Below are 14,473 nucleotides of genomic sequence, written 5' to 3'. Positions count from 1 at the left end.
AGTATCTCTACTTGCACATTCATCTTCTGCACATCTATCACTCCAGTGTTTAATTGCTAAATTGTAATTATTTCACCACCGTGGCCTATTTATTGCCTTACCTCCCTTATCTTACCTCATTTGCACACACTGTATATAGACTTTTTTTCTATTGTGTTATTGGCTGTATGTTTGTTTATTCCATGTGTAACTCTGTGTTGTTGTTTGTGTCGCACTGCTTTGCTTTATCTTGGCCAGGTCACAGTTGTAAATGAGAACTTGTTCTCAACTAGCTTACCTGGTTAAATAAAGGTGAAATCAAAAATCAAAAATAAAGAAAATGTAAAAGAGACAAAATAAGAGAAACGGAGAGGGAGAGGGAGAGAGAGAGAAAAGCGGGAGAGATTGGGTTTGTTGTTGGATTTAAAGCAGTTCATAGTGCTAGGTATGTTGGAGCCCGCTGTGTCCTCCTTTCCGTTCATTTATATTTCCTGTAAGATCATCTTGTTTTCTTCCTCTGTGGTATTATAAGAGTGTGGGCTCCTCACAGTAACTGAGTGCTATTGAAAAAGCCTGGATTGACACCATAGGGTGATAGGGAGAGGGAGAGGGGAGAGAGAGGGGGAGAGGGGAGAGAGAGGGGGAGGTAGAAGACAAGGTGCAGAGAAAAGTGGAAGAGGTGCAATCACTGTTTTCCTCTGAAGAGAGTGAGTGTGTATACCATTACAGATCTCCTAGCAGATGGTGAGTGCTTTTACCTGCCCATGATGACGCACAGGAGGAAATGGTTCTAGGAACGCTCCCCGTATTCTATCCCACTGGGCACCCAATGGTTGAATCAACGTTGTTTCCACGTCATTTCAATAGAATTACATTAAACCAACGTGGAAAAGACGTTGAATTGATGTTTGTGCCCAGTGGGATATCACTTTGACACCTTTACATAAAGTATCTACGGCAACAACACCAAGTCGATATGGTTTCTTTCCTCCAACACATGGAGAGAACATATTTTGTTCCACTGGGGGAATCTACCTTCGTTTCTTAAGTGTTTAGTATTTCTCCAAGCTACTATAGAATGACTCACACCTGTTTTTCCAACAACAGTCAAAGTGAAAGATTCTCATTAGGTGAGTTGCTGGAGTTTGTTGACAGATCTTCTCTCCTGTGTGTGAGAGAGAGACGGAGCTAGTTTCCCTCTCTCCACTTTGTCCTGAGTTCTGTTTGATATTTTGCATGGTCTCCCCGGTTCGGTGTGATTTGTTGAAAAGATCCTCTGTTATGTAGACACACAAACTCCAGGGACTAGTGCTAGCTCGACGTCAGCTCACTGACATGTTGGAGACACTAGAGGCCTCCTTTGATTATTGGTGTGATTAGAGATGTGGCTCACTCTTCTATAGGATATGTATCTTTTAGCTCTGCTGTGCTGAGTCAAGCTGATGGCTGTGTTTTATCCATCTGCGCTCTGGCTTTATTTAGCCCTGGAGCTTTGCTTGGCTCACTGGAGCTGGTGTTTGTGTCTGTTGTGTGTTCTGTGTGTACAATATATGTGCTGCTGTGTGGTGCTATGGACTGGGTTGTTGTGCTCCCTGCTCAGTGTGGTCGTTGCTTAGATAAATGACCCCATTAGAAAGCACAGTGGGGGCGATCGTTCAGAGCCACCCTCTCTCTGGGTGCTCAGACACTGTCTGCCTGCCCACCAAATCAAATCAAAAATGATTTGTCGCACACACACATATTTATCAGATGTTATCGCGGGTGTAGCGAAATGCTTATCTTCCTAGCTCAAACAGTGCAATCATTTACAAGTGCCACCACTCTGTTGTGGGGCTGTGTGTGTGACTACACTGTGTAAGTGTTTATGGTTGCAGTATGAACAGTGTGTGTGTGTGTGTGTGTGTGTGTGTGTGTGTGTGTGTGTGTGTGTGTGTGTGTGTGTGTGTGTGTGTGTGTGTGTGTGTGTGTGTGAGTGCATGTGTGCGTGCATGTGTGCGTGTGAGTGCATGTGTGCGTGCATGTGTGTGTGCATGTGTGTGTGCATATGTGTGTCACAGGAGGTTGGTGGCACTTTAATTGGGGAGGACAGGCTCGTGGTAAAGGCTGGAGTGGAATGGTATCAAATACATCAAACACATGGTTTCCATGTGGTTGATACCATTCCATTTGCTCCGTTCCATTCCAGACATTATTATGAGCCGTCCTCCCCTCAACAGCCTCCTGTGGTGTGTGTGCATGCATGTTGTGTGTATTTGTGAATGACCCCAGAGCGAGCACTGCTGGGAGTCAATGAGCACAGCACTCTGTGAGGCTGCGTCTCGCCTTCCTAAATACAAGATTAATGAGAGCATCGGAAAAAAACATGCTGAAGTCTTATTAAACCAGAACGAGGGATGAAACGACAGAAAGAGCAGAGGAGAAGTTGTTTTCTACTAGCGAGGGGCGCAGGCACTGTACTGTAATGTAACGCGGGCTCGATGTGTCTGGCTGGCTCTGCAATCCTAACAGTCGTCAGCGAGCATTCTGGGAGCTCATTAACGGAGTCTGGGAGCTGGAGGAGACCCGGCGGTGGAGATAGGGGAGCCAGCTCACTGAACAGAACACAGCAGCCTAGCAGAACACAGTCTAGTAGCAGCAGCAGCAGAGCAGCTGAGGAAGAAGAGATGCTGCCTGGGCCCAGGCCAGGTCTAGGCCAGTAGAATAAACGCAGAGTGACAGCCCTGATCTAGATCTACATGGCCTTGTCTAATCCAGACAGCCCTGGCCTGCACTCATTTAAGGTTGGCCAGAGGCCAGCAGGGCCCCAACCAATAGGGAGAGGATGCAGGTGTAGGGGGAGAGAGAACTTTACATAAGCGTTAAAACTTTAAAACAGGTCTCAGTGCCCACCAGGTTATTTTGTATCTTCCCAATTCCTACCTACTGGTCCTCAGTGGATCCCTAGTTCTGAAGGTGTTGTGTTCTGGACCTCTGCCTTGCTGTATACCTCTGCTGTCAGTATTGGTGAACCAACAGGCACCGTCACATGATTCCATCCCACCCTATCAGAAAGAGGAAAGATGGCATCAGTTGTATGAATGTTGGTCCTGACATGCTGATACATTATGACAATCTTAATTGTGTTTGTTTGTCTTATAGTCTGTTTATTGTTTGTTACCTCTTTCACGTTTCTCCGTACTCCTCTCTGTCAAATCCATTCTTTCCGCCTCTCTCTCGCTCTCCTCTCCCCAAACAAACTCTCTCTCGCTTTCTCTCCTCCAGAGTCGTAGCCCACGTCACTCCCAGTCCACCCAATCTGGGCTAGCTGACCAGGCCGCTAAGCTGTCGTTTGCCTCGGCTGAGTCTCTGGCTGAGACCATGTCTGAGGCTGACATCCCCCTGGGGTTCAGCCGAACCAACCGCTTCCGCCAGAGTCTACCCCTGTCCCGCTCAGCCAGCCAGAACAAGCTTCGCTCCCCAGGTGAGACCCAACACCCACACTGGAGCTGGCCATGACCCAGACAGTACAGAACCTATACATGATCACGTCTTAACCTTTACCAACTACTGCTACAGTAAGACTGTGCAGAGAATATACATGACATCAGTGGAAGCTCCTCAGTGGAGGAAGGGGAGGACCATTCTCCTCAGTGAATTCCACAAAAATAAAAAAGAGTCCTTTTTAGATAAACCTATAGTAAATATATTCACATGTCACCAAATAATTGATTAAAACACACTGTTTTGCAATGAATATCTACAGTAACCTCAACAGCACTCTGTAGGGTATCACCATGGTGTAGCCGGAGGACAGCTAGCTTCCGTCCTCCTCTGGGTACATTGACTTCAGTACAAAACCTATGAGTCTCATGGTTCTCACCCTCTTCCATTGACTTACACAGTAATTATGGCAACTTCCGGAGGACGTCCTCCAACCTATCAGAGCTCTTGCAGCATGAACTGGCATGTTGTCCACCCAATCAAAGGATCAGAGAATGAATCTAGTACTGAAAGCATAAGCTACAACTAGCTAGCACTGCAGTGCATAAAATGTGGTGAGTAACTGACTCAAAAAGAGAGAAAAAAAATTGTTTAACAGTTTTAAATAAATTAATTTCTTAAAATATTAAGGAGAAGCAAGAGAGAGAAAGGGAGGTGATGTTGAATTTTTTGCCTGGTCACAAACAGCTGATGTGTTGTGCACTGAAGCCCACCAGCGAATGGAAAAGGTGAGAGGACAGCTCGTAGATGCGATAAGAAATTAACAAGCAAAGTGATCAAGCTGTTTACATGCGGCTGCTATGAAAGTGTGAAACTGTTTTTGCGTGTGATCAGGGGTGTATTCATTCCGCCAATTCCGTTGAAAAACATTTCTTAAAAGGAATCAATATGGAACGAAACAGGTATAAACATACCTGAATTTGTCCAATAGAAACTCATGATGGGTATAGGTCAAATTAAAGTATCATGTATTAGCCTAAACCTATCGCTGTTACATTGAACTGGGTGAATGGAATATGAATGACAGTCATCCAATATGCTGTAATAGAAATAAGGCCATGCTCATAAAATAAATGAACATCCTCCCTCATCTTAAACGTCACCGACTGCCACTGCATGACATAAACATGACCATGTAACAGCCTTTACCAGCTACATAGCTGAGGCAACATTTTCCTCATCCCAAAGCTTTTGTGGACTTCAACTTACTCATCTAATCAGAATAGCTTCATGCCATTTTCATATTAACATTTAGCTAGTTTATCTGCTATCTTATCAAACCTTATCCACTTACATAGTAAATAATTAATCCCATTCCCAATTCCTTTCGCGTTTTGTGGTTATGCCTTATTTGAATTCACTATTCGATATGAATTATTGCGAAATGATTGAATCGTGATTACATTTGCATATTTTGTAGCCATTTCAGAAGCGTAAATTATGCACTCCAGGCTGGGTGTTTTTATCAGGGACCAATCACACAGCTCCTTAGTTAGTCATGTAACCTACAGCCTGGTGTCTCTTCGCACCCTCAGATGAGTGTGATTATTCTCTGCCTGCCTGCCCTGTGGTGCGTTAGTGCTTACATAACACTGGATCATGCACGCCTCAGATTACACATCAGGGGCACAACAACCATATACAGCCATACACTGCACTGTATTTCATTATTAGCACAGGGATAATATGTTCATAGACATTAAGTCATGATTCAAATCTTGACGTATTATTCATGTATTTCTGCTACAGAGTCATATTGAGTGAACTCAGTGATGGGGACAGCTTTACAGTGTGGACTACAGTATCATAAGTGTGAACTCAGCATTGGGACAGCTTTACAGTGTGGACTACAGTATCATAAGTGTGAACTCAGCATTGGGACAGCTTTACAGTGTGGACTTCAGTATCATAAGTGTGAACTCAGTGATGGGGACAGCTTTACAGTGTGGACTACAGTATCATAAGTGTGAACTCCGTGTTGGGACAGCTTTACAGTGTGGATGGATCAGACTTATAAACATTGGTGGGTGTAGGCGATGCTAAGCACGCAGGGAGAAACAGAGCGCTGTAAAACCAGTGACAGTGACGGATGAAGAGCCCTTTGGAAGAGGAGTTTAGGCAGTGCTTTAGAACAGTGGCACTCTCTCACTCCCACCTCCTCCTGTCTATTTATCAACCAGACCGTCCCTTCATCTACCTCTCTCTCCTTTTCATTTGACTTTCGTCACCCCTTCCTCGGTTGTTCTATTATCTCCTGCTCCACCTTCATCCTTGACTTTAAATTCTCTCTCTGTGACCTAGTGTGGTCAACACATCTACGGTGTCGGCATAGGTTCAAATCCGGCCTGCTGCCCTTTGACCTAACCGCTCTCTACCTTTCCCCACTGTCATAATCTCTCTCTAGCTGTTCAATAAATTTAGAAAAGATCTTAAAAATATATGATCAATTCTCTCCCCCTCTCTCTTCATCACTCTCCTTCTCCAGGCGTGCTGTTCCTGCAGTTTGGGGATGAGACGCGGAGGGTGCACATCACCCACGAGCTGAGCAGCCTGGACACGCTGCACGCCCTCATCGTGCACATGTTCCCCCAGAAGCTGACGGCGGGGATGCTCAAGTCCTCCAACACGGCCATCCTGATCAAGGACGAGGCGCGCAACGTCTTCTACGAGCTGGAGGACATCCGGGACATCCAGGACCGCAGCATCATCAAGATCTACCGCAAGGAGCCCATCTACGCCTCCTACCCCGCCACACACCTGGTCAACGGGGACCCGAGGGTGAGACAGGGAGGGGAGAGAAGGGTGAGGGAGGAGAGAGGGATGCTGAGGGAGGGGGAGCGGGTGGAGCTTGGATGGGCGTCTGATAGGGCGATAGGTGGATGGAGGGCTCTGGATTCTACTATAAATACTGATACTGTGACACTACTGTTGGGCTTTGACCTTTGAAGGTGCAACAGCTCTTTTGTGTTTATGTTGCAACAGTAAGTTTGACAGGTTGTGGAGGCGTATGGGTTATTTCTCCAGATATTCCCGCTGGGCAGTACTTGTATCTTCAAAAGCACCATATGCTGCCTGGACACTAAACAACAATGTTTCCCACAGAGATGAGCTTGTTTCACCCCCTGTGCATGTCTCTGTTTTGGTTGAGTTCAAGGAACCTTGAAGTTGCTCTGTTTTCAGTCCCTACCATCTGTAATAGTCACACTACATTGAGGATGAATCAGCCATTACCTATGCAAATAATTCGAGTGTGTGTGTGGGGGGGTGGGTCTCTGTCTCTGTCTCTGTCTGTGCGTATGAGTGTGTTTTCGTGTGTGCGTGCAGGCATACTAAAATCCCTGAATTGTGTATGGAGGAACACCAAAATATCCCAGATGAACTAGATTCAATTAAATCATTGAGAGTTCTTATTTCCAGGAGGGTAGATGATGCGGTAAAGCCAGGCCTTTGAAGAACATTCAAGTAGCTGGCTCTTGGCTGGCTCTTTGTTCTATGACAGTGGGTGTGTGAACTGCACACCCCCTCCTAGTTCAGTGCTGTGCTGGGGACTGCCCTGCATGTTAACTAACATCTTGACATTGAACTGCTCCCGGGGGTACATTTTTGGGTTTGGATAGTTGGTTTTAACTGTGTTTTCAGGGTTTTATGTAAGTGTGTGTCCCGACTCCTGTGTACAAGTGTGTGTGTGTGTGTGTGTGTGTGTGTGTGTGTGTGTGTGTGTGTGTGTGTGTGTGTGTGTGTGTGTGTGTGTGTGTGTGTGTGTGTGTGTGTGTGTGTGTGTGTGTGTGTGTGTGTGTGTACGATGCCCTCCCTCTGCAAAGGCTCTTATACACAGTCCTGTCCATCATCACTACAGTATACTGTAGGGAAGGTTAGGACAAAGGAAAGAGGATATTTAAAAAAGGTTGAGGAGACAAAGACACAGGGATGACTAGAGGAAGGAGAGTAGATGAGAGAGATAACTACTGTAGGTTAAGGAAAGACGTAAATAGGAGAGAGGTAATTACTGTAGGTTGAGGAAAGACAAACAGGAGAGAGAGATAATTACTGTAGGTTGAGGAAAGACATAAACAGGAGAGAGAGATAATTACTGTAGGTTGAGGAAAGACATAAACAGGAGAGAGAGATAATTACTGTAGGTTGAGGAAAGACATAAACAGGAGAGAGAGATAATTACTGTAGGTTGAGGAAAGACATAAACAGGAGAGAGAGATAATTACTGTAGGTTGAGGAAAGACATAAACAGGAGAGAAAGATAATTACTGTAGGTTGAGGAAAGACATAAACAGGAGAGAGAGATAATTACTGTAGGTTGAGGAAAGACATAAACAGGAGAGAGATAATTACTGTAGGTTGAGGAAAGACAAACAGGACAGAGAGATAATTACTGTAGGTTGAGGAAAGACATAAACAGGAGAGAGATAATTACTGTAGGTTGAGGAAAGACAAACAGGAGAGAGAGATAATTACTGTAGGTTGAGGAAATACATAAACAGGAGAGAGAGGTAATTATTGTAGGTTGAGGAAAGACATAAACAGGAGAGAGAGATAATTACTGTAGGTTGAGGAAAGACATAAACAGGAGAGAGATAATTACTGTAGGTTGTGGAAATACATAAACAGGAGAGAAAGATAATTACTGTAGGTTGAGGAAAGACATAAACAGGAGAGAGAGATAATTACTGTAGGTTGAGGAAAGACATAAACAGGAGAGAGATAATTACTGTAGGTTGTGGAAATACATAAACAGGAGAGAAAGATAATTACTGTAGGTTGAGGAAAGACATAAACAGGAGAGAGAGATAATTACTGTAGGTTGAGGAAAGACATAAACAGGAGAGAGAGATAATTACTGTAGGTTGTGGAAATACATAAACAGGAGAGAGAGATAATTACTGTAGGTTGAGGAAAGACATAAACAGGAGAGAGATAATTACTGTAGGTTGTGGAAATACATAAACAGGAGAGAGAGATAATTACTGTAGGTTGAGGAAAGACATAAACAGGAGAGAGAGATAATTACTGTAGGTTGAGGAAAGACATAAACAGGAGAGAGAGATAATTACTGTAGGTTGAGGAAAGACATAAACAGGAGAGAGAGATAATTACTGTAGGTTGAGGAAAGACATAAACAGGAGAGAGAGATAATTACTGTAGGTTGTGGAAAGACATAAACAGGAGAGAGAGATAATTACTGTAGGTTGAGGAAAGACATAAACAGGAGAGAGAGATAATTACTGTAGGTTGAGGAAAGACATAAACAGGAGAGAGAGATAATTACTGTAGGTTGTGGAAAGACATAAACAGGAGAGAGAGATAATTACTGTAGGTTGAGGAAAGACATAAACAGGAGAGAGAGATAATTACTGTAGGTTGTGGAAAAACATAAACAGGAGAGAGATAATTACTGTAGGTTGAGGAAAGACATAAACAGGAGAGAGAGATAATTACTGTAGGTTGAGGAAATACATAAACAGGAGAGAGATAATTACTGTAGGTTGAGGAAATACATAAACAGGAGAGAGATAATTACTGTAGGTTGAGGAAAGACATAAACAGGAGAGAGAGATAATTACTGTAGGTTGAGGAAAGACATAAACTGGAGAGAGAGATAATTACTGTAGGTTGAGGAAAGACTTAAACAGGAGAGAGAGATAATTACTGTAGGTTGAGGAAATACATAAACAGGAGAGAGATAATTACTGTAGGTTGAGGAAAGACATAAACAGGAGAGAGAGATAATTACTGTAGGTTGAGGAAAGACATAAACAGGAGAGAGAGATAATTACTGTAGGTTGAGGAAAGACATAAACAGGAGAGAAAGATAATTACTGTAGGTTGAGGAAAGACATAAACAGGAGAGAGAGATAATTACTGTAGGTTGAGGAAATACATAAACAGGAGAGAAAGATAATTACTGTAGGTTGAGGAAATACATAAACAGGAGAGAGAGATAATTACTGTAGGTTGAGGAAAGACATAAACAGGAGAGAGAGATAATTACTGTAGGTTGAGGAAAGACATAAACAGGAGAGAAAGATAATTACTGTAGGTTGAGGAAATACATAAACAGGAGAGAAAGAGAAATTGAAAAAGTGGGAGAAGCAGAATATAAAAGGATTAGACCACCCAGTCTGATAGGGCGATAGGTGGACCTGTGGTGGATGAGAAAATTCCTCACATTCATTCTCATGAACCAGGAGTGGGTTAGTCTCCTGTTTTCTCTCGCTTATCTTCAATAGAGAGGATATGGATATGTGCAGATATGGAGAAGTGTTGAATACCAACTCTTTGTAATCCACTGGGTTTAGTTGGGCTGGTTAAATGGAGCTCAGTGGTTCTCCTGGACGAGTGGAAGGAGAAGAAAGAAACAATAAGGCTGGACTGGTTCCCTCTTTTAAGCTCTTTCATTTTCAGCCTTAGTAATTACACTGTAAGGTGACAATCAATACATGTAGGTAATCCCATATCCCATAAGCCCTACTGTACTCTTGGATAGAGCCATTACTATAGACTTGAATCACACGTGTTGATTGTGTGCTGGAATTTGATGTGAGCTTCTATAAAGATGCTGTGATTGCATTGATGAGCCCAGGCTGCCACAGACTGTCCATTGTCAGTGTGATTTCCTATCCTCTGATTGTCAGCCTGGCACAGAGGGGGAGCACAGCATTTTCATCCACTAGTATCCATGGTAACCTACCCTCCACCCCCGCCCCTGATGTCGTTTCAGAGGGATCTGGTGTACACGTCCCGAGAGTCCTCCCCCACCCGCCGCCTCAACACCCTGCCCTCCTCCTCCGCCTCGCCCCCATCCGGCTCCCCATCCCGCTCCCGTCTGTCCTACAGCGGGGGTCGGCCTCCCTCCTTCGCCGGGCCGGGTAGTCACCCCCAGCTCCAACAACACTCCCAGCACCAGCAGCAGCACCAGCCCCAGCACTCCCACCACCCTGGAGCCGGCTCCCACCACGGGGGCCCCAACGCCGGCCTGTCCTCCTCCCCTAGCGCCATCTTGGAGCGCCGCGACGTCAAGCCCGACGAGGAGGTTTCTGGGAAGAACATGATGCTGGTGAAGGAGGGGCTGTACGCCGACCCCTACAGCCTGGTACACGAGGGCCGCCTCAGCATCGCCTCCACACAGTCGCTGGCCGCCATCGGAGACCCCTTCAGCTTCCCCGTGTCCGGTGGGCTGTACCGCCGCGGCTCTGTGCGTTCCCTCAGCACCTACTCTGCTGCCGCCCTGCAGGGGGAGCTGGAAGACGCCCTGTACAAGCCTGGAGGTCCCCTCTACTCTGACTCCTACTCCTCAGCCACTCTGGGCATGGGCTACCGCATGCCCCCCTCCTCCCCGCAGAAGATCCCTGATATGCAGCTGAGGGACAGGGGGGACTCGTACTCTAGCTCCCCCAGCCGAGCCTCCCCGGTCAGGCAGACCTTCCGCAAGGACTCAGCATCCTCTTCCGTGTTTGTGGAGAGCCCCAAGTCCAGGCCCAGTTCCAGCTCTGACCCTCTGTCCCTGCAGGCCGGGCCGGGAGGGGACGGGAGCAGGTTTGCGCCGGGATACAGCTCCCCACTCCCTGGAGAGACTTCTGAGTCCAGGTGAGTATGTGTGTGTATGTGTATATGTGTGGTTTGAGATGTCATGCTTCCTCCATACAGTACGTGTGTATTTCGCTAGGTGTTTTCTAGTGTATACTAGTATGTTTTGACATTACTGCGTGATGTGTGGGTGCACAAGCTTCCATGTTTGTGTGTGTGTGAGTGAACCTGACTGACCAGTGTGTGTTAACCTGCTGGCTTTCTCCAGGGATCGATTGGAGCGACTGGATCGTATGGAGGCCATGGAGAAACAGATAGCCAGTCTAACAGGCCTGGTTCAGAGTGTACTGACCAAAGCCCCCGACAGTGACAACACGTAAGACCCCCTTAAGATCCCAAACACGCAGAGACATTCATAGACGTACAGTTGAAGTCGGAAGTTTACATACAACTTAGCCAAATACATTTAAACTCAGTTTTTCACAATTCCTGACATTTAATCCTAGTAAAACTTCCCTGTCTTGGGTCAGTTAGGATCACCACTTTATTTTAAGAATGTGACATGTCAGAATAATAGTAAAGAGAATGATTTATTTCAGCTTTTATTTCTTTCATCACATTCCCAGTGGGTCAGAAGTGTACATACACTCAATTAGTATTTGGTAGCATTGCCTTTAAATAGTTTAACTTGGGTCAAACATTTCGGGTAGCCTTCCACAAGCTTCCCACAATAAGTTGGGTGAATTTTGGCCCATTCTTCCTGACAGAGCTGGTGTAACTGAGTCAGATTTGTAGGCCTCCTTGATCGCACACACTTTTTCAGTTCTGCCCACACATTTTCTATGGGATTGAGGTCAAGGCTTTGTGATGGCCACTCCAATACCTTGACTTTGTTGTCCTTAAGCCATTTTGCCACAACTTTGGAAGTATGCTTGGGGTCATTGTCCATTTGGAAGACCCATTTTCGACCAAGCTTTAACTTCCTGACTGATGTCTTGAGATGTTGCTTCAATATATCCACATCATTTTCTGTCCTCATGATGCCATCTATTTTATGAAGTGCACCAGTCCCTCCTGCAGCAAAGCACCCCCACAACATGATGCTGCCACCCCCGTGCTTCACGGTTGGGATGGTGTTCTTCGGCTTGCAAGCATCTCCCTTTTTCCTCCAAACATAACGATGGTCATTATGGCCAAACAGTTCTATTTTTGTTTCATCAGACCAGAGGACATTTCCCCAAAAAGTATGATCTTTGTCCCCATGTGCGAACCGTAGTCTGGCTTCTTTATGGTGGTTTTGGAGCAGTGGCTTCCTCCTTGCTGAGCAGCCTTTCAGCTTATGTCGATATAGGACTCGTTTTACTGTGGATATAGATACTTTTATACCTGTTTCCTCCAGCATCTTCACAAGGTCCTTTGCTGTTGTTCTGGGATTGATTTGCACTTCGCACCAAAGTACGTTCATCTCTAGGAGACAGAACGCGTCTCCTTCCTGAGCGGTATGACGGCTGCGTGGTACCATGGTGTTTATACTTGCGGACTATTGTTTGTACAGATGAACGTGGTACCTTCAGGTATTTGGAAATTGCTCCCAAGGATGAACCAGACTTGTGGAGGTCTACAATTCTTTTTTCTGCGGTCTTGGCTGATTTCTTTTGATTTTCCCCTGATGTCATGCAAAGATTCAGTGAGTTTGAAGGTAGGCCTTGAAATCCCGCCACAGGTATACCTCCAATTGACTCGAATTATGTCAATTAGCCTGTCAGAAGTTTCTTAAGCCATGACATCCTTTTCTGGAATTTTCCAAGCTGTTTAAAGGCACAGTCAACTTAGTGTATGTGAACTTCTGACCCACTGGAATTGTGATACAGTGAATTATAAGTGAAATAATCTGTCTGTAAACAATTGTTGGAAAAATGACTTGTGTCATGCACAAAGTAGATGTCCTAACCAACTTGCCAAAAATATAGTTTGTTAACAAGACATTTGTGGAGTGGTTGAAAAACAAGTTTTAATGACTCCAACATAAGTGTATGTAAACTTCCGACTTCAACTGTATATACTACTACAGCAGTAGACCATGACAGGACGAGCACAGAAATACATGACTGGTCTCAGGATACTATATCGTTGTTTAATAGACCAGAATACGTTCAAGTACATTATTGCAGTATAGTAGTACTGTGCATGATTATATTACAGGTGTTGGCATTAGCACTGTAATTGGCTGGTAATAATGACCTTGCCCTGTGGACAGTATAAAGCACTCTGTAGTATAAGTACATAATGCGTAAGTATAGTACAGGTGTTGGCATTAGCACTGTAATTGCCTTGCCCTGTGGCCCTGGTTGATCCTCAGATGCGGCCTACTGCGTCTCTGCATGATGGCGGGCTGCCCTCCGGACCAGGGCTCGGAGTTCTCACGGCCCTTCCCTTTCTCTTCCAGCGAGAAGACCGAATCCAACAGCGACGGCTCCGCCACTGGAAGTGAGTACTACACGTAAAGTTCTAGCCCAAACTACATTGAGGTGAATATAGTTTTAGTTTGATCTTGTAGTCCTGTCCTGCTAACCATTTACAATAGTTCAGGTTGAGCTTAGTTTTCGTGTCCATTTACCCACTGGGCCAGGCATAGATCAGTTATTTTAACAGATAAGATGGCTACTGGTCTTTAAACCTCAACAGACATAGATTGACATCTCCCTCAACCCGCAACCTAGATACAAACCCATCCCTCTGTCCCTGCTTCCTCTAATATCTCTCTCTTACTCTCACATTTCCTTCCCTTTCTTCTTCTGTTTTATTTCTCTATTCTCTCACTCACTCCCTCCCTCTCTCTCTCCATATCTCTTTCTGCTCCTGTTCCTAATGCCTCCGTTTAACATGAGTGAGTCTACATAGACTTGCTGTTCAATGGCCAGACCATCAAAGGGCCAGCGAAAGGACACGCCTGCCTTTAATGCCTCTCCTTGACATGAAATAACACCAGAAAATAAAGCTGTTAAATTAGCCATTTTTCTCTCAGCAATAGTCGATAGAGTAAGTGTCCAGGGGTCCTCATTTGCCTCTGGCAATGTAAACCTTGAAGATTACTCCCAATTTTCCTCCACTCTCTCTTCTCTCTCTTTTTCTTTGGTAACTGGCTCACTGCTCCTGTATTACAGCTGGACGGCTGAAGCGGAAAGGTAGTTTCACTCTTCTCCTCTTCTCTTCTATCTCTCCTCTCATCTCTCTGCCCCTGGGTGGGTGTCTGGTGTTGTCACATCTCCGATATTGGTGTGTCTCTTCTCTCATGTACCCTTTGGTTGCCCCCCCCCCCCCCCCACCGTCTCTGGTCTTGTGTTGTTGGGCCCTTCTGGGTCTATTTGGATGTTCATATACCTGAGATTCAGAAGGATATTCTCCTCGCACCATCAACAGGCTCTCTCTCTGTTCGTTTCAGTCTACCTCTGTCCAGGAACTGAGCTGGGATCCT

At 45.2% G+C, this 14,473-nt stretch overlaps 1 protein-coding gene across 1 annotated transcript in view; it reads left to right on the top strand.

The window, feature by feature from the left end:
- LOC120044006 (SRC kinase signaling inhibitor 1-like) overlaps window positions 1-14,473 on the top strand; it is a 112,604-nt gene that overhangs the window by 79,125 nt on the left and 19,006 nt on the right. Inside the window, exons 7-11 of the mRNA XM_038988599.1 lie at window positions 3,241-3,439; window positions 5,945-6,237; window positions 10,193-11,058; window positions 11,267-11,374; window positions 13,358-13,485. Of these exons, the coding sequence (XP_038844527.1) occupies window positions 3,241-3,439; window positions 5,945-6,237; window positions 10,193-11,058; window positions 11,267-11,374; window positions 13,358-13,485 (1,594 nt within the window). The remainder of the gene's footprint in view (window positions 1-3,240; window positions 3,440-5,944; window positions 6,238-10,192; window positions 11,059-11,266; window positions 11,375-13,357; window positions 13,486-14,473) is intronic.

The sequence above is a fragment of the Salvelinus namaycush genome, chromosome 3, assembly GCF_016432855.1.
Source record: "Salvelinus namaycush isolate Seneca chromosome 3, SaNama_1.0, whole genome shotgun sequence".
Taxonomy (NCBI): domain Eukaryota; kingdom Metazoa; phylum Chordata; class Actinopteri; order Salmoniformes; family Salmonidae; genus Salvelinus; species Salvelinus namaycush.
This window is presented reverse-complemented; position numbering and strand designations above follow the sequence as displayed.